This window comes from Nelusetta ayraudi, unplaced genomic scaffold (genome assembly GCF_046127955.1).
Source record: "Nelusetta ayraudi isolate G7.1 ecotype Tasmania unplaced genomic scaffold, CSIRO-AGI_Nayr_v1 ptg000050l, whole genome shotgun sequence".
NCBI classification, from domain to species: Eukaryota; Metazoa; Chordata; class Actinopteri; order Tetraodontiformes; family Monacanthidae; genus Nelusetta; species Nelusetta ayraudi.
In genome coordinates, this window is record NW_027466100.1 from 3,073,685 (window position 1) to 3,092,500 (window position 18,816).

The 18,816-nt window shown below is 44.7% G+C and overlaps 2 protein-coding genes across 2 annotated transcripts in view; both read right to left on the reverse strand.

The window, feature by feature from the left end:
- Positions 1–18,816, reverse strand: part of eps8l3a (EPS8 signaling adaptor L3a) — a 273,109-nt gene that overhangs the window by 68,571 nt on the left and 185,722 nt on the right. The window lies entirely within an intron of this gene.
- LOC142895731 (potassium voltage-gated channel subfamily B member 1-like) overlaps positions 6,188–18,816 on the reverse strand; it is a 34,809-nt gene continuing 22,180 nt past the window's right edge. Inside the window, exon 3 of the mRNA XM_076036975.1 lies at positions 6,188–9,746. Coding sequence (XP_075893090.1) covers positions 7,917–9,746 — 1,830 coding nt within the window. The 3' untranslated portion in view covers positions 6,188–7,916. The remainder of the gene's footprint in view (positions 9,747–18,816) is intronic.

The following is an 18,816-nucleotide window of genomic DNA, read 5'->3' on the forward strand; positions in this document are numbered from 1 at the left end:
GTCCCATATGTTATTCCTATTTCCACACCCTTACTTTCCATCGTGGGCTGCAGCAGGGCAGCTTCACATCACACTTCACAACACTTCACTGATATATATCTATATAATTCCCTCAAAACAACATAGCATACTGTACAATTCAACGGAAAAAAAACATAAAATACATTTAAAATCAATGTTTTGCTTATTGCCAAACAGTGTTGTTGGGATTACTCCATAAAAGTAGTTCAACTACTGATTACTCCTAGTAATCTAATTACTTCTTTAACTACTTGGTTTCATGAGTAATCAATTACTCATTACTGTTATTACTGTAGTTACAAAAAGATAAATAGACAGTTGACACTGTTTTGTTTCCTGCACATAACGTACAACGAACCACAACATTGTTTCATTTCGACGAGATGAACTCAAAATAATGTTTGTATTTCCAGCTATCTAAAGCGATCGCTGTTTATTCTTTTGCCGCCGCCGTGCTTGTTCTGGTGCGTCGTCGCATATCAATGATGTTGCATGCACGGCTGCATCGTCAATCTACGACGTCATTGTTTTGCCACAGTAACCCAGTTACATTGCTCCGTTACTAAAAAAGTAGTTTAATTCCAGTAGTGGATTACTTCGTAAGAGATTACTCGCCAGCACCGTTGCCAAAACCAAAGGCTCTGCTGGACCTTAGAGATGTTCAGAATGGGCAAAACCAGACTGTCACAAAGAAAAGATCTTGATGGGTGTGCACCACTAAATTAAAGTATCAGTGCCGTTCGTGACGTCATGAAGGGCTGATTCACCAACTCATTGGTCTAGAGGCCGGGTCTTCACCCTGAGACTGGGAGGTTATGAGTTCGATCCCTGGCCGGGTCACACCGAAGACTCTAAAAATGGTGGCCATTGCCTCCCTGCTTGGCGCTCAGCATTTGGGGTTCGACTTGGTGGGGGCCTTTAGATCATCCAATGATTCCTGAGCGCAGCACTGCTGCTGCTCACCTCAGGGGAGAGGTGGGCCAAATGCAGAGGACACATTTCGTTTCACATCCTTCGGGATGCGACAGTCGGTGGGACTTTAACTTTCAATTTGCAGCAAGCTTTAGCGTACACTTGATGAAAAGTGTACGCTTTTCATCAAGTGTACGAAGGATGGGCCTTTCTCAGTTGGAGGCAGGCTGGAGACCCATGCTACTGTAGGAAAACACTGGTAGAGTGAAATACACATCACAAAGCTCAGACCACGTGATGTATAATTTATAAATCTTTGATTTTTCAGGCAAAAATGATGTGTTGATAGAAAGATAAACATTTCTAATACCATTGTAGTTTTATTTACAATTAAAACATTGTCAAATTCCATTTGTGTCCACAGGAAAAGAAACAATTAGCACTGTCACATGAAAATATGTGCTGCTAAAGTCGTGATTAGGTGTTAATGTTGTTGCGTAGTTGACTTGTGTAACTTCTTTGTGCCAGGTCGTACTGACACCTTGAAATTACTTTCATACAAATATGATATTTTTAGAATTTAATCCCTGGCTGGGCAGTGGACATTCCTTTCATCTGCAGCACAGTATTATTTCTGATGCATGATGTGAGGCGGATTATCCACACAAAACGTTACGGTGGTAACCCTCTTGGCAAACGTGGACAAATTGATGAATTTGATTCTTCTTCAAAAAGTCACAGTTTTGGACAAAACCGTTTCTATGCTTTGCGCTTTCTTTGAAAGGAATTTTTCTGCTTGTTTGCAACTTGTTGGAGTTCTCGCCATAAAGCTCACATCCTGGAGGGACTTAAGACTGCATGTGTCCAAGGAAAAGCCTAAAGTTGTGACTAGCATTGACTGTGATGTAATCCTCTTCAAAACGTGGCTCCTGATGCTGAGCGACGTCATGTAACGAAACAAAAGACTGATTTGGAGAAAAGTGTTGCTCGTGTATCAGCTGACATGCTCATAACAAGGATCTAGGCAACATGTGATGTGAGGAATTGATGTTATACCAGTGTTTCTGATCCCAACTTTAAAGTTAAACCAGTAGAAACACAATATCAAAACCAGACTACTGCTAATAAACAAATGGCTAGTTCAGAGACTTTTTAATTTTCATTTTATTCCTCTTGAACAGCACATATATGTTCTACGAAAAACTGTAGTGTTTATCAGACAAAGTGTGAAAATACTGTATGAAGCTCTGGGAGATCCATTGAAATCTGCAGATACACAGAGTGAGACACACCATTTCAGAATTTTTAAAACTACATGTTTTTTTGCATCCAGCACACTTTCAAGTCCACGGCCCTGGCTTGAAAAGAAGTGTGATTTTTAAAAAATGATTGTGGTGGTGATGTAACACCCCTGCAATCAAATACAGTACAAAGAAAGAGAAGAACCACTCATAGTAAAAGTTTCATGAAGCATCACTTAGATTGAAACTCCATCTGTTACTTTACTCAAGAAACTGATAATACCGTTTACATGGTGTGGTTAGATAATGTCAACAAATCATTCACATTGATCGTTAACTGGGTGTTAACCGGGTGTTCGTAAGCTGTATTAGTACGCTTGTAATAAAAACACTAGGGGGCGGTGTTGTACAACGTCTGAGGAGTTCAGCTTCCGACAGAAAGGCCAGCCACACTGTGACAGACAGCTCTTCTTCAGCAGGAAGGTTGCGGGTTCAATTCCCGGGGTCTCCTGGGGCCTTTCTGCGTGGAGTCTGCATGTTCTCCCAGTGTCTGTGTGGGTTCTCTCCAGGTTCTCTGGCCTCCCACCGTCCAAAACAAATGCATGTGAGGTGAATCGGAAACTCTAATTTGACTGAAGGTGTGTCTGTGAGTGTGAATGGTGGTTTGTCTCTATGTGGCCCTGCGATGAGCTGGCGACTTGCCCAGGGTGTCGCCCAGCTGACCCCCCACAACCCTGAGTGCAGGAGGAAGCAGGTCTAGAAATTGGATGAATGGATAAATGGCAGTTCAGCCGATTCAGTCACCTCACAGCCTTCAAAATTGGGTCATCGTCTTTTATTAAGTATCAGTCAGTAAAAGGATAAAATTGCTTCAAAATCTCAGATCATACACATCTTTCTATACAGCTTCTGGGATGATATTTACAAACCTCTGTGTGACAATGGTGTAATAAAGCTACATGCGTTGAACACCAAGGAACCATGAGTATCATACTGCAGCCTACACAGTCAACAGGTGCAAAGTTTGAAGCGGTTCCTCCGGACAGCAGACACACACACACACACACACACACACACACACACACACACACACACACACATTGAGGAGTTTCCCTGCAGACGGACAGTCAGAGATTCTGAGACATTAAAACTGTGTTGGCTTCATCCTCCAGTCTGGCATCGTGGCAAAAGAACAGTGGAATAACGAGAGAAGAAACAAAAATCGAAACATGATGACATTTTAATAGCCTGTTGTGTCTCTGGAAGTTTTGTTGAACCTGTCATGCTACAATTGTATGGTGAGATTTTTTTTTTTAACAAGAAAAAAGGGGACACTAAAAGCTAGTATTCATCCAACAAAGCTGACAGCTCCTCACTCCTGTTTCCTCTCCGATCAGTTTACCAGTCAAACAGTTGACACTTTGACGACATAAACATGCAGCACGAAGGGCAGATTCCCCCCACCCACACCCACACCCACACACACACAAGTGGCTGCTTCCTCATCCTCATCCTGCTACTTGTTTCAAAGCTCCTGTCGTGGTGTGCCTTGAACCAGTGGCGGCAGGCCAATAAATGGTTCCAGTACTCATTTCTTTATATGCTTTAGACACTTTAAGACATTAAGCATTATTATTTTATATATACATATTATTATCATATGTCTATCTCTCTCTCTCTCTCTGTATATATATTTGTATTGTGTGTGTATATATATATATATATATATATATATATATATCTACTGTATATGTCTATATAGTGTCTAAAGTATGTGTATATATATGAGATAGAGAGAGATAGACATATACACAGTATATATATTTGCGTTGCCTTTTGCACCATTCCTCTGTCAGTGAGTGCCATGTCTCCGCCACAAGAGAGCACTGCTGTAGCAGTCAGTCAGTGCAGTTTGGTCAGTGTAACTCGTCATCAGCTTCTTGTTTGGAATTGAAATGTGAACGTGCGCTTGCACCATATGCCTCGGGATTCGGAATGGTTATCAAAACTGACTTTAGGCCCCACCTAGCATACTTGTCACCCGCCGCCACTGCCCAGAAAGCATTGCTGCCACTCAGGTTTCCCTGTAAGCCCTGGAATTTTCCTGAACAAATACGTACGATGTTATTTATAGCAGCACGCCCTAAAATAGAAAGAAAAAAACCCCCCAAAAAACAAACACCCTTCTGTTGTTTCTGCATTATCATTCTGCGTGAAAGACTGCGACGCAGAGCCCGGCTTTGGCATTGAAATGAAAAACAAAAACCCAACCCTCTCCTGTGCTGTGGGAACGATTGGGCCGGTGGCTGCGGCGGTGTTATCTCCGGTTAGATACGTTCTATGATCATGTGAGAAGTTCCCTGGACTGCAAGCCTTCGTTAGGGCCGTCAGTCAAGATCAGCCTGACAGATCAGAGGCGCGCGCTCCCTGCCTCCCACACAGCCCCTTTCATTCACATTTCATGGCGTCTCCCTCGCACGTTACCGTCCATAACTCACGCTTCATCTCGAGCTGACATGTGTGCGTGTTTCTGAGGGAGAGAGAGAGTGAGAGAGAGAGAGAGAGAGAGAGAGAGAGAGAGAAAACAAGCCACCGGGCGCACCCCTCCCCCGCCCCTTCCGTGGCCCGCTGCACATCCGATCACTACCCGGAGCTGCAGGTTTGGGAGTGACTACGTGAATGAACAGCGTGAATCCTCGTGAGCTTTTTTTTTTTTTTCCATGTAAATGTTTACCCTCGCTGCTAAGAGGCACCTCAGATATCTAATAAAACATTCCGGGGGAGTTGATGAAACATTCCCCTGTGTGTTTATCTGATGCACAGTTTGTTTAACTATTGTCACTGGACGGGCAGTGCAACTTACTCTTAGCAACGACCTACGTGATTCCTACCTGGAATGTCTGCACGAGTGTTCCACACTTTACACCGACAACAAACAGGGAGCTCGCAATTTGCATCATTTGCGTACATGTATGAGTAAGGAAACCTCTTCCACCACACATTTCATCCACTAAACGTTCATTGAAACCCATCAAATTTGTCATGCAGGTACAGACTGGTGAAACATTTCCCTAACATGAGGAATGAACCCACGTGGCTCCACAGCGCCACCTAAAAAAACAAAAAAACAAAACAAAAGCAGCGATCCAAATCCGTACAATGGTTTTCCAGCAATGCAAAGAAGTCCCTTGTTTGTCTCATTGGGGCCTCTGACTCATACAGTCACATAGAAAAAAGCTTATTGAGGGGTTTCACTGCGACAACAGCAGTGGCATCAGTGGTAGGCGTCTGCAGGGGTTGGTGGGGGTTGGCAGGGGTCGGCAGGCATCAGAGGGCCAGAACAGGCTCAGTCCCTTGAACGCAGTTTGCAGCTATACTTGTTATTACTGTAGTTATTTTTGTATTCATTAAATGTGTTCAGCGTGACCAATTGGCCTATAAAGTTGAGAATGGGAACTCTTGGGAACTCCGGGAATATGAATATTAGTAATAAACCTACATCAGCTTGTTCCTACTGTCCTTGGTTCAGGGTTAGGGTCTCATTAAATTTCTCCTTTGTGTTTCTTGTTTCCACCAAGAACAAAATCCAGGCCAATCATCAAGTCAGAAACGCATGTTTAAAAAAGATACTGTACATCAATCAACAAAGATGTGACATGAGATGCTATAGAGTGGAAGTGTAAGGCCTTTTGTTATTTATCCCCCTGCTGTGGGGAGGGGGGGGGGGGCGCACAGCCACCACTGGCCGCCACGTAGCTCCGCCCCTGGAAATATCTAATATGAAATTTATACCTTATGACTCATGATCCCAAGCGGCCGCACACAGTAAATGCTAAGTTTAAACATGAAGATTTCCTCATTAGTATTTTTTTTTGCAGGATGAGGAGGAAAGCACCAGAGGATTAACGTCCAGGTTGGTCATTTTGCAGGATGTTTGGCTGAAGAGAAACATAATGTGTGTGTCTGAGCTAAACTGCACGCAGCTGCGGGTTGGAGTCAGGAATGAGTTTTGGTTTGTAAAGTGTTGTAATGCTTTGCATTTCTGAAAGCAGCGCATCTCCCCAACGCCCAGTGAGTAAATGATCGCATTAGCTTTGGAAAGGGATGAGAAATAGAGTGCTGTTTGCCTCTTCCACTTTGTCCTTTCTTCCATTTTCCCCCATCCACAACTTGTCCCTTTCTATCACCTTCGTCAGTCTCTGCTTCCTGCCATGCTCCAGCATTCAATGCAAATATGGGTCCCTGAAAGATGTCAGACTGAGGTGTTTTAGAAAAGAATGTCAACGCTTTTTTTTTTTTTTTTTTTTTTAAATTATCACTTTGAGAGAAAGAACTGAGCTGATTGTAAAATGTGTCAGGGAACAATTCTTTGGTTCTTCACATTGCACAAAAAGGATGAAGGGACAGATGTTTACAAGGAGACAGGAGCAAACAACAAAGTATCCACAACAGTATATTGTCTAATAAATGCAACGTCATCCAAATGCAGTACATCGATTAAAATGCAAAACTATGAGAACAGTACAATATATCTGCCTATATGAGTCCATATCTTTTTCAGAAAATATCTTAAAAATATAAATTATTATTCAATAGATTTCGTTCTTCACCTTGTAAATAGACACGTTTCCCTCTAATATTCTACTCTTGTAGTTACACATGTACAACAGTCACGCTACAGATGATTCACTGTGCTATCTTCCTAGCACCTAATTACATCTTTAGTTTATCCGCTACCACAGGAACGATGCCTCCTTTGAGACATCTTTATTAGATGCGAGACCTTCTCTGCGATGGTCTCCAGAATCAGACTTTCATCGTTTTTCATTGGGAGGACACGGACAGGCATTTAGAAACAATCAATACACGTAAACAAACAAGAATAGGGCGTACTTTTCGCTTTGTTAATTAAAAACAAACAAACAAAAAAACAAAAAAAAAACTGTTCTATTGTGAAGTCGGGCATAATGGGAACACTTGAAATGTGAATTTCGGTAAATGAAGTGGCCTCTGAAAGAGAGTGCTGCAGTAGAAAATGTTGAAAATGTTGGAGAGGGATAAAGAGAGAAGGAGAACAAAATTCTGACAGAACGTGACGATTTGCCATTCAATTTCAAAGCGCAACGACAAAAAAAAAATTGTTAATAAATATCCGGATTGAAGATCATCTCACGATAATTGTGCTATTTTGCTGTGCACGTCTCATTCAGACAAACATGGATCACAGGTCACAACATAGACTAAGGCAATGTTTTTTTTTTTTTTTTTAAAGGAAAAAGACGATACCTTTCTGTTGCAGCGGATAGTTTCAAACCTTGAAAAAGGTACAGACATGCCTTACACACTACGGAGAGTCCTCAGGTTGCAGTGCCATGTTTCAATGCCCTCTGCACGTTGTTACCATGGTCAGAAAAAAAGTTTTCATTTTGCTTTGCTTTGACTATGCACTGTGCTCCTTTAAATGGGCTTTAACTATGATGTCAAAGAAAACCTGAAAAAAAACAGTCAAATCTACCAGCTACAGAGTCAAGTATTGTGAATTTCTCTCTAGGAATTCTTCTGAAAAGTAAAGTATCTTTAAGGAATTTATACGAGAAGCAGTTTACATTGTTTTTCCTCAAATAGTCCTGGAAACAATGTTTTGCCTTTTCCTCCTTTCGAGTGTCTAGAAGGTCAGGCTCATTGTGCTTCACCCTGCTCACTAACAAATGTTTCCTCTGTGAGCTCTCACTCGCTGCAGCATCAAGCATTCGACGGACCTTTCTCTCCCTGAAACGGCTGCAGTTCCACGTGGTTCTCCTGCATATCAGCCAGCAGCGGACTCTTCCCCAGCCTCCTCTGCAGCCCCTGTGTGTGGTTGGACCCTTGCTGAACGTCAGAGCGACGGTCACGCTTGGGGCTGACGTTCCCCAGCAGTCTCTGGGAGGACGGGTTAGCACCTGCATACTGCAGGTGATCCTCCTCGTCTGTGTCGGCGTCGATGAACTTGTTAATGGATGTGTCATGAAATGTGAACATTCCCAGTGCTAGATTCTCTGGGCTCTTGCTGGGGGAGGAGCTTCCGGCGGTTGTGTAGATAGAAACATCAGGGCTTTGGACTGATGAGCTGTCAGAGAGGACCCCTGCCCCTGAATCCACCCCGTTTTTAAAGTTGACTTTGAGCGAGTGACTTTTAAGCATTTTTTGGGGACGCCTACTCTCGGAATACATGCCGAGTCTTGCACTTTGACCTGTGTGAGGTGAGTCCATGCCCTGGGATCCCTCATGCTCATTTTCCAAGGTCGGCTCCAGGCTCGGATTGGCGCTTACCCTCCCCAGCAGGTTGCTGACGGGACTGTGGGAATAGCGGGAGCTTTCTGGTTGGTCCGCTGCGCAGCTGATGAAGCTGTCAAAACTGGACATGCTCTTCATGTCTGTTACGGCCTCTGCTGTATGCAAGACAGCCTCGGGCAGGAACGTTCCCATTTCAAATTCATTTCTAGGACTAATTCCTTTTGACGGAGGCTCCCTTTCTTTGCTATTGAGGTCTGGTTGTGACTGCATCTTGGCCATGTTGCTGTACATCTCCTCCAGCTTCTGTACACTGAGATGCTGAGGACTACCAGACTGCTCTTGGTAGCTCGGTTCGAGTGTCTTCACGGGGCTACCGGAGCCCATGTGTGCCTTCATTTTGGGAGTCCCTCTCGGTTGGCAAGGAGACACATGATTATCGTGAAGCGTCTCCTTCTTCCCATCAAAATTTTCCACCATGACATCCATGAGCTCCAAGCTGTTGCCGAACGCATCTTTCATGTTCATAGACACAATGCTTCCATTCCTCTTGGCCCTCTCCAGAGCCTCCCGTCTTTTAATGGCCTTCTCCTGCCTCTTTTGTTCTTTGTAGAACTCAGAAAAGTTATTCACAATGATGGGAATAGGCAGGGCTATCACCAGGACCCCCGCAATACAGCACAGTCCTCCAACTATCTTTCCGAGTAGAGTTTTTGGGTAGATGTCTCCGTAGCCCACGGTTGTCATTGTAATGGTAGCCCACCAGAAGGAAGCTGGGATGCTCTTGAACTTGGTGTCCTCTTCGTCTTTCTCTGCAAAGAACACCAAACTGGAGAATATCATGATACCCATGGCCAGGAAAAGGATGAGTAGTCCTAGTTCATTATAACTTCTTCTAAGTGTGAATCCCAGCGACTGAAGGCCGGTGGAGTGACGGGCCAGCTTCAAGATACGCAAGATGCGCATGATTCGGAAAATCTGAACGACGCGGCGGACGTTCTGAAACTGCAGCACGCTCTTGTTGGATTCCGTCAGGAAGATGGTGACGTAGTAGGGCAATATGGCCAACAGGTCAATGATATTCAGGGGACCCTTGAAGAACTTCCACTTGTTGGGGGAGGAGAGGAAGCGAAGTAGGTACTCCATGGTAAACCAGGCAATGCACACAGCTTCCACGTGGGCCAGTTGTGGGTTGTCTGAAGCGTGGCCAAACTCATCTGTGTCCTGCAGCTCCGGGAGGGTGTTCAGAGACAAGGCTATGGTGGACAAGACGATGAACAAGATGGACACGATTGCCAGGATCTGGAAGACACAAAAGAAAACAGTTGTCACGAAAGGGAAAACAAGTCAATACAGTCCCATAAAACTACTGCTACTGTGGCATCCATGATAATCTCTCTATCTATGTCTTCCTGTGTGGTTCTTGGTAAGATGTCCAGTGAGGTAACTACTTTCTGCTTTTGTATCAATTCAAAGACAGCCGTAATCCTAACATATCGGAAATGTTTTTTTTATTGCATGCTGGCAAGATGGATGTGCAAGATTTCACTATTTACATATTTACAATACAAGTTATGCGTGTGAAAAGGTTGCACTGAATATGCAATCACCCAGAGGCCATCTGTGATGTATTTGTGTACCTGTCCTTTCTATGACCCCTAGTCTCACACACACATTTGAAACAAGCAAGCCTGTAATACAGGAACTAATGACAGAGTAGACATACACAAGTCAAACTGGTGAAGTTCCAGTTGTAAAAAAAAAAAAGCTTCAGAGTTACTGAAAAATGTTAAAAATCAGTAACGGCATTTCCTGAGGATGTTACTGCAGTTCATAGCTCATTTAACTTTTTTTTTTTTTTTTTTTTTTTGCTACTCTCTCAGAAGTATGCTGATATGTCATGTCAGCATTTCAAAGGAAATAGGGTCAGAGCTAATGTGATCTCTGGGGTGGGCGTTTTTTTCCCCCCCGCCCTTTTTTCTCTCAGATATCATAGCTGGAGCGCGGCAGTCGGGAAGAACAGACAGAGTCTGAGATTGCGTCGATACATTTTTTAAAACCCTGGAAAACTCGAGTGTCATCGTCATCATTTTCCCACGTCGCTTCACTCCGATTCAACCTTTTGAATACCCAGTGGCTACAAGACAACCACGATGAAGTGCATGTTTCCCAACGCTTGCCAAGCGCATTGCGTGGGCCTCCCTCGCACTGAGCCTCCTACTAATGATATAATCTGCTGAGTACAATAGGGTTTGGTAATAGCACAGGGGATTAAGAGGGCTGGACTGTTGTGGGTGTGAAAGTGTGCCACGCCTATTATTCCAGTCCCACAGTCAGTGTGAAATCCAACACAAGGTCACTGTAGGAGCTGTGTCCCAGACCAGCGGTGAACAGGATTATTCTCATCAGTCAGTGGCCTTTAGGTTTAATTAACAGTGACAGGGTTACTGCTCGTACACCTGTTGGCCTTTGAGAAGACGGTCGCCGACAGCAGAGAAGCTGTGCCGTTCGGGAGGAGTGATAATGGGAAGAAGAGAAGCGAAAGAGTTAAAACTTTTCAACAGCAGGAGCTAAAAGTAGGACTGCTTGAGATTGAAATAAATGGAGATAAAAAAAATGTCCTAAAAAAAGTCTCTTCAGATCAGTTTAGAGTCACTGTACGCCAAACAGTTGCAGCTCCATCTCAAATAATCATACCATCCACTATTCAAGTGAGTGGATGGGTTCTCCACAATTGTTCTCCAGACTTACAGGGTCTAATTTATGTATCGGCTTTTTGGCATTTTAAGTGACATTTTATCTACTTTTATGTTCCTCCCCCCCCCCCGCCTTTAATCCTGTTCGGTGAGTCTTGTGAACACCCGGCCACATTTTTGTGTTGTCTTCATTATCAGTATGACTGTGCGCACATTGAGCAAACAATTCTACCTATGAGTACTAATAAACTCACCTTGAACCTCGACCTCGAGAATGAAAATCCAACAGACGAGTGCAACTATCAAATCACAACCAATCACGCCCTGACACCGCCACTGTGTGTGATTCACGCCAAGAACAAAGGCGTGCTGTGTGCCATGATCGACTGAGGCAACCAGCAAAGTCCACCCCATCACCTTTTGCCCTCTTCACCATGGCAGTGTGCCTGGCAGGCTCAGCCACGGGCAGGATTACGGAGAGGAGATTTCATCAGAGATAGACCCAGATAGAGTGTGAGAAATGGGGAGCGTATCGAGGACAACATCGGCACAATTCCCCGACGCACGGCGAGTGACTCAGGCCCAAGCTGGACGGAGCACAAGATTGTGAGTTTCCATCACAGTGTGCGATGTGTTCCAGTGACACAATGGGCCAAATGGGGGTAATAGTCATAGACTGCCTCCAAAATGTTTCCAAATGATCCAAATGTTCATTCTATATATTTCACCGTGCGGCATGGAATGTAAGTCACAGCGTGACAGAGAGGATACGGTGATACCTCATTATCTCTTAATGATGGACAACCTCTGACATCATGGGTACACAGGAGAACCGCTCTGGAACACACTCATTAGAGACATGCACAAAACCCACGCACAGTTTGCGTTCGCATTTGTTTGATTACTAGTAGCGTTGTTTGTAACATCAAGGTTCTTTTCCAGCGTTATTTTCGGCTTGTCACACTCACACAGTGGTTCAGTGTAAAATATTCCTCCTCGAGCCTCACCTGATACATTCTGGTAGCTCAGAGTCGCAGGTTTTGGTGTTGTGTGGCTACAAAGTGTGATGGTTGGCAAGCGTTCACCAACATAGGCTAGGCTAGGTATGTCACGAAGCTCCACTTGCACTTTCTTGCACGGCTGCGAGGCTAGTTAGCTTAGGACAGAGGATGTAACTCAAAGTGCTGGTTTTGTGCAAAGGCCACCTGTTCCACCAAAGCTCATGGCTAACAGGGTGATGATTACAAAAAAAGAAAACAGTGAAGGAATGGGTCACACTTCATCTGTTGTTTAGTTCGGAATGTGTTTTTCTTTTTTCTTTTTTTTTTTTACACAACAGAGTCGAAAACAATAACACAGCCGGCAATTATTTTTAGTTAGCAGTTTGCGGGAAGACGTGAGATGTCAGTTGGGGCGAGAAAAGCAGTCAGTTGAAGAAGTGTGAGGGATAAACGAAGACAAAATATATTGCGCAGCAGGACAAGCAATGTGCTTTTTGGGTCTGCCAGGAAAGAAATCTTCTCGGTGTCATTCAGGGACGTCCCTGCCGTCAGCCTGTATAAATGTTGCTTTACCCCTGATCCGCTGTCTTTGTTCCTGGATTTATCCTTTTCACAGACTGCACTGACGCAGTGGACGGGTAACGTCACGGCGTGACACTGACTTGCCGAATAAGTTTAGCGCTACGTGGCCTCTCTTAAACCTCTTATTGTGCACCTTATGCTACTTGACTAATTTTATGCTCTGCGTGCTAACAGCTGACCTTTTGTTCGACAGACTCTGTTCTGTTTCTGCTTCAGTTGCCTCTGTGCCATACATCCTCATTGTTGATCGGATCACAATGCGAGTGAATTCAATGATAAAACCTTCAGCAGCGGCTGTAATCTTCCCTCTTACAAGGGCGTGACTGCTTTTTTTTTTATTTTTATTATTACGTTACATTTCCTCCTCAAAACAGTAGCATGACGTTTAGATCACTTCAATAAAAAATAAAAAAAAGTCTTTGTTAGATGTAAAATTGAATTTATAGAGATGCATCGTTTTGCCTGTTAATCATGTAAAAGATAGTCGTGGGAAAACTTTGGCTGAGATTTTAAAGAAGTAATGAGGATGTCATTCACGGATGATTCTTGTACAGTATATATTGATATTGTTTGTATTTCTCCTCAAATGAATAAAAACAGCACAGCTTTCACAGAAACAGTGCATACAAGAAAATCCAACATTTTACCTTATTTTATTTATTTTTTTCCCAGCAATTAACTGTTCCCAATTATGCTTCGACTTCTCCATCTGTTTCCAGAGAAGCCATGTCATTAGGCATCAATTTACAAGACCCCCCGCCTTGCGCACAGATGTGCCCTCTGCCTCATTTGCTTTGTTTCACCTTGCCTGACAACCTCATGCGTCCCACCTTGGTGCCGAGCGGGCGGCCCAGCGCCTCTCCTCTGCTGCGCGCTGACGGAGGAGACAAGGAGATGGATTGCGGCGCTGGCGGCCGCACACAGGCGTCAGCGGAGGGTTTAAACGATGAGGCTCGAAAAATTGAGAACATTGGGGCCTGCAGGAGTGGCACGAATGAAGGATTTTATTTATTTATTTATTTTTTTACACGTACCTCGCCGCATTGTGGAGCTGGAGACAAAACGTGAGTGGGAAGCGGGAAAAAACACAACAAATGAACGACATCAGATAAAGATTTGCCTCAACGGAGCCACTCTGATCTGCTCTGTGCGTTTGGGGGACGCGGACGAGGGGAATCTGAAGGGCGTGCGGCAACATGAGCGATCGCGTCCTTGTAGCTTAAAACAACGAGAGTCGGTCAGCAAGCAACATCTCTGCTTTTTGCCAGGGACCTTTCACCCAGGGCTGTGAAACATCTGGGACGCCTCACAAACCAGGGAGAAATGCTGTCCTACATACACACAATCTCACCTCCTCAGGGTGTCACGACATGCAAACAATGGAAAAACAAAAACAAACTGTAAATGTGGCTGCTGTTCGTCGTTTACTTCCCCAAAGTGAAATTTCACCCTGGATATAACGAACCATGTAATTAAGTCAGCATGAAATTAAGAGACCCATCCTAAAAAATATGAAATGACTAAATCTGAGACAAGAGCTTCTATCCTTGCGGAGCAAATGAGAATTATAGTATAGATCTATATCGTTTTAATGATGCAAGAGTATTGATTTCAATCTTCTGTACTGGGAATTAGTCCTGATCCAGGGAGCTTTTCTGCAGTAAAAGATAGTCCATACATGGCAGCCGTAAAGTGCAAAGTGCATAAAATCCATCAAAAATAATGATCACCACATCGGCGACACGGTGGCGCAGTGGTTAGCGCTGCCGCCTCACAGCAAGGAGGTCGTGGGTTCGATTCCGGGCCTGGGACCTTTCTGTGTGGAGTTTGCATGTTCTCCCTGTGTCTGCGTGGGTTCTCTCCGGGTTCTCCGGCTTCCTTAGTCCAAAAACATGCATGTGAGATCAATTGAACATTCTAAATTGTCCGTAGGTGTGCATGTGAGTGTGAATGGTTGTCTGTGTCTATGTGGCCCTGCGATGAACTGGCGACTTCTCCAGGGTGTCACCCTGCCTTCGCCCTAAGACAGCTGGGATAGGCTCCAGCAGACCCCCGTGACCCTGAATAGGAATAAGCGGGTATGGAAGATGAATGAATGATTATCACCAAATCCCTCTATCAGTGCACATTGCGTTTTATTATAAGCTGTGTGTTGTGGTTGCTTAAATGTTGTGATATAGTAGAGTTATTTTTTTCTGGGCATGATTACAAATGGTTACTTTGAATTGGTGAGATAGTTCATCCTAACTGAAGAGCTCTGCCTTGCCGATTGCTTAAAAAGCTGCTTGACACGGTCAACATTGTTTTCAGACTGGAGCGACACCTCAAGCTGGTGTAGGTCGATGGGAGGGTTGGTGTTCCATCACCCTAAAGCAGTTTGAGCGCTGCTTCCGACACGCATCTGTCAGGGCGACTAAATGACGTTCACGACGTGCACAAACACTCACCCCAGCACCGTGTGTGTGCTCTTCCAACACTGTGTCCCTTCTAACGAGCGCCGGACTCAAACGCGCAGCTTGAAGAATTGTTTTTGGAATTTTTCTGCTCAGAAACAAGTTCCCCGGCATCCAGGCCCCTGCTTGTCGGACTTGTATGCATTGGCGCGCCTGCCAATGGTGACGGTGCTGATAAGAATGTAAAAGAGCGTTTGTAGCCATGGCAAAGCGTCTCGCGGGAGGCACAAGGAGCTGAACCTTCAATAAACTGGGGTGAGTTTGCATTTTTCTTTTTTTTCTTTTTTCTTTTTTTTTTTTCCTTCAGCAGGGTCTGAGTCACCAACAGACTCGGGGGGTCGGCGGGGGTGAAAATGTTGAAAGGAGCGCTTGTTGTCTGAAAGCCATCTTGCAAAAAGTCCCTGTAAATTTACAGCCACATCGGTAAAGAATTTTTCTCTTCTTCTTTTATTTTTTTTTCAAAGATAAACATGGGATAATTATATTTATTACATGTGTACAAAGCAAAAAAAAATAAAAAAATAAAAAATCTCAAGCATTTGAGTCGGCGTGCTGTGGAACGTTGGGAAGCGTCTTGATCAATCAATTCAAGCCCTGAGTTCGACGACCTGAGACGACAGAGGAAGTGAAATGAGCAATGACGCACTTCTAGTTTCCCTCCTGGTCAGGAAAGCCAACCCAGCCAGAGAGTTAAGAGGACTACAACGTGTCTGTCTAAAAGGCACAGGATTTGAATCATGTGAAATATATTATTGAGAAAAAAGAAAAAGAAAAGAAGAACAAGTCCCATAACTGTGTGTCTGTTTTCACACAGCTTGAAGAGCCTCGGCTATTAAAATGAAGTTTGACGTTTGTTATTTTCTCTTCTTTCCAATCTGTGCACCTGGGTGCAGAATTATGTTTTCTTGTCACGTCCGTCACGTGTAGGTCCGAGCAGGCCTGCTGATCTATATCTCAGACCCGTTGGTACTCCCATGATTCAACGCTATTTTGACGTGTGCACACACACCGGGCCAACACAGCAAAGCAAACACATTGCTTGGCAACCCTGACACCCGTGCCTGCAGCGAGAATTGATTTGAAGTTTCCTTTTTTTTTTTTCCTCCGCTTTTTCCCAGGCGCCGTCCTGAAAGCGCTGCGGCCCTGAGCGACGACGCGTGGCGCAATCACGGCTGAAAATGACAAGCACTCAAAATCCCTCTCCACTCGTGACACGGCGAGCGTTGCTTTTGTTGTATTTGCAGGCCGAGGCTCCAGCCGTGTCTCGTTGCTATGTGGTTTGAATCACCCCGATGAGCGTCGGGAGTGCTGGCAGGCAATTGAATGGCCACGAAAGGAAAAGATAAGAATAAATGATGCCGAGTCGCCACCACCGACCGGCGAAACTGAACCGCTGTTTTGCCTTTTCTCTATGACTGCTCCATCTAATTCACAGGGGCATGTGTACAAAGCAGTGAGAGACTTAAGGTTTGTGTTGGGTGAAGTCTTCACCGCAATTAAAACAAGTAATCAAGTGACAGTCGGCATAACTTGTGACCACAAGACGTGAGTCGGTTTAGTGCAGTTCGTGACCTGGAGGCGTTCAGAGGTCAGGAGATTGCATCAACAATCCCTCGACTCAGACAGAGGGAAGGGATTTCTGTGAATGAAACTAAGCAGATTAATAAAAATGCAATGGTGCTGGGGAAACATCAATTTTCAATGCCCGCTTTTTCCTGAGCTCAAGGTCGCAGGGCTCTGCTGGAGCCTCTCCCAGCTGTCACCGGGGGGAAGGCAGGGCGACACCCAGGACAAGAGACCAGTTCATCGCAGGGCCTCATGGAGACAAACAACCATTCGCACTCACACACACGCACACCGATGGACAATTTAGAGTTTCCAGTTCACCTGAAGCGCATGTTTTTGGACTGTGGGAGGAAGCCGGAGAACCGGGAGAGAACCTAGCAGACACAGGGAGAACATGCAGACTGCACACAGAAAGGCCCCAGGCCCGGGTTAGAAACCCTCGGCCGTTTTCGCTGTGAGGCGGCAGTGCTAACCACTCCACCGCCATGTTGCCACTGGGTAAACATATCAAGGAAAAAAAACTTAATCCGGTCCATCTGACTTGTAAAACGTTCTGCTTTAGATGCGCCTTTGCTGTGTTTATGGAAACGACTCGCCAGAGGAGGAACACATGCTGCTGCCCTCTGCAGTGGCACGCTAACCCCTCAACAGCTTCAGCTGTCGGCCATTTGGTAGGTTAATATGGTCACATTAATCAGTGTAGTCAGTCTAACTGAATAGTTTCCTCTTGATGGAGATGGTTAGTTAGTCAGTGTACTTTGCACAATAGCTCAGTTAAGCTGGCTAAAGTTAGCTAGGAGCTATTAGCTTACAGCTGCTCCTCGTTTCAATGCATCTTTTGTTCTCCTTACTGTGAGGGTTAGTCCATATTGTTGTTGAACTGGTATGTTTGTTTGTATGTGTGTGCTGCACAAGCACTAATATGCTAGGATACAAACTTTTCTGTTTCCGCAACGACTCATGAAGTCATTGTCCGTTTTTTTTGGGGTCAAACAGGGGGGACTTCACTGCTACATCGGTGCAGTTTTGTGTGATGCCCATTTGAAAAAGAGGACTCATCTTCCTACTTTATATATAATCCCAGGCTAATTTACGTCTTCCTCCTCTTTAAAAATTAGCGCTTGCCTCTACAGTGCATTTTTTTTTGCTATTGTCAGCCTGTGCTCAGTGCGTCTCTCTTTCCCTGACATCCAAAAATAAAACCACAAAAGGAAAATCAAGCCACAGAACTTGCTGTAGATGTTGTACATATAAGAAGAACAGTTTAGTAAAAAAAAATAAAATAAAAAAAATGCGGTTCCCACATTCCTTTCCCACGCACAGAGTGACGGGAGCCTCTGACGTGCACCGCATGCTCTTCAAGCCACTTCCTTGAATGAAAGCTTTACTTGTTTAGCAGCGCTGGACTAGCTGTGTTGGACTAGCTGTCAGTACACAATCCCCATGAGGCGCTTACTGCTTCCTGTCGTTTCATCTGCACTATTCACTCACTCGTCATCGTTCCTATGGATACTGAGGCCAAAGTCACATCACGTAGTAATGACCCAAACCTGAAGTCCGACACAGGCCGCTGTCAGCCGTGGACGTGGAGGCCCGACAAAGATGCCTTTACTGATCTGGTGTCTGCGGACGTCTAATTAAGTGCACTAATCCTTCCGTCTCTGGTGACCCCGCGCAGTCTTTACCATAGAGAGCAGATGTCAGTGGGCTCCTGTGACATGATTGGGTGTCATCTGTGAGTAGAGAGAGTGCCCCGGGTCACCCGCAGGGCCGCTGTAAACACCACTGGGAAACCGGAGAAGGCCGGCCACTGCCTCATCCTGCAGGTTTCTGTATCAGCCTGACAGTGTCAGCGTCAGTGCTGAGCAGATAAATCTCAGGCTCAAGTTTAACCAACCCCGAGACTCGGGAAAACCATCAGCATCTGAAGCCAGTCGCAACATATAATATAAATGTACAAACACTGCCTTTTGAGGAGGACATAGGTTGGGTTCATCCTGCTGTTGTGCGGATGCAAAAATGTGCAGTTTAGTTTTATTTTGGTCACTATTAATAATAAACTTTAGAAATAAAA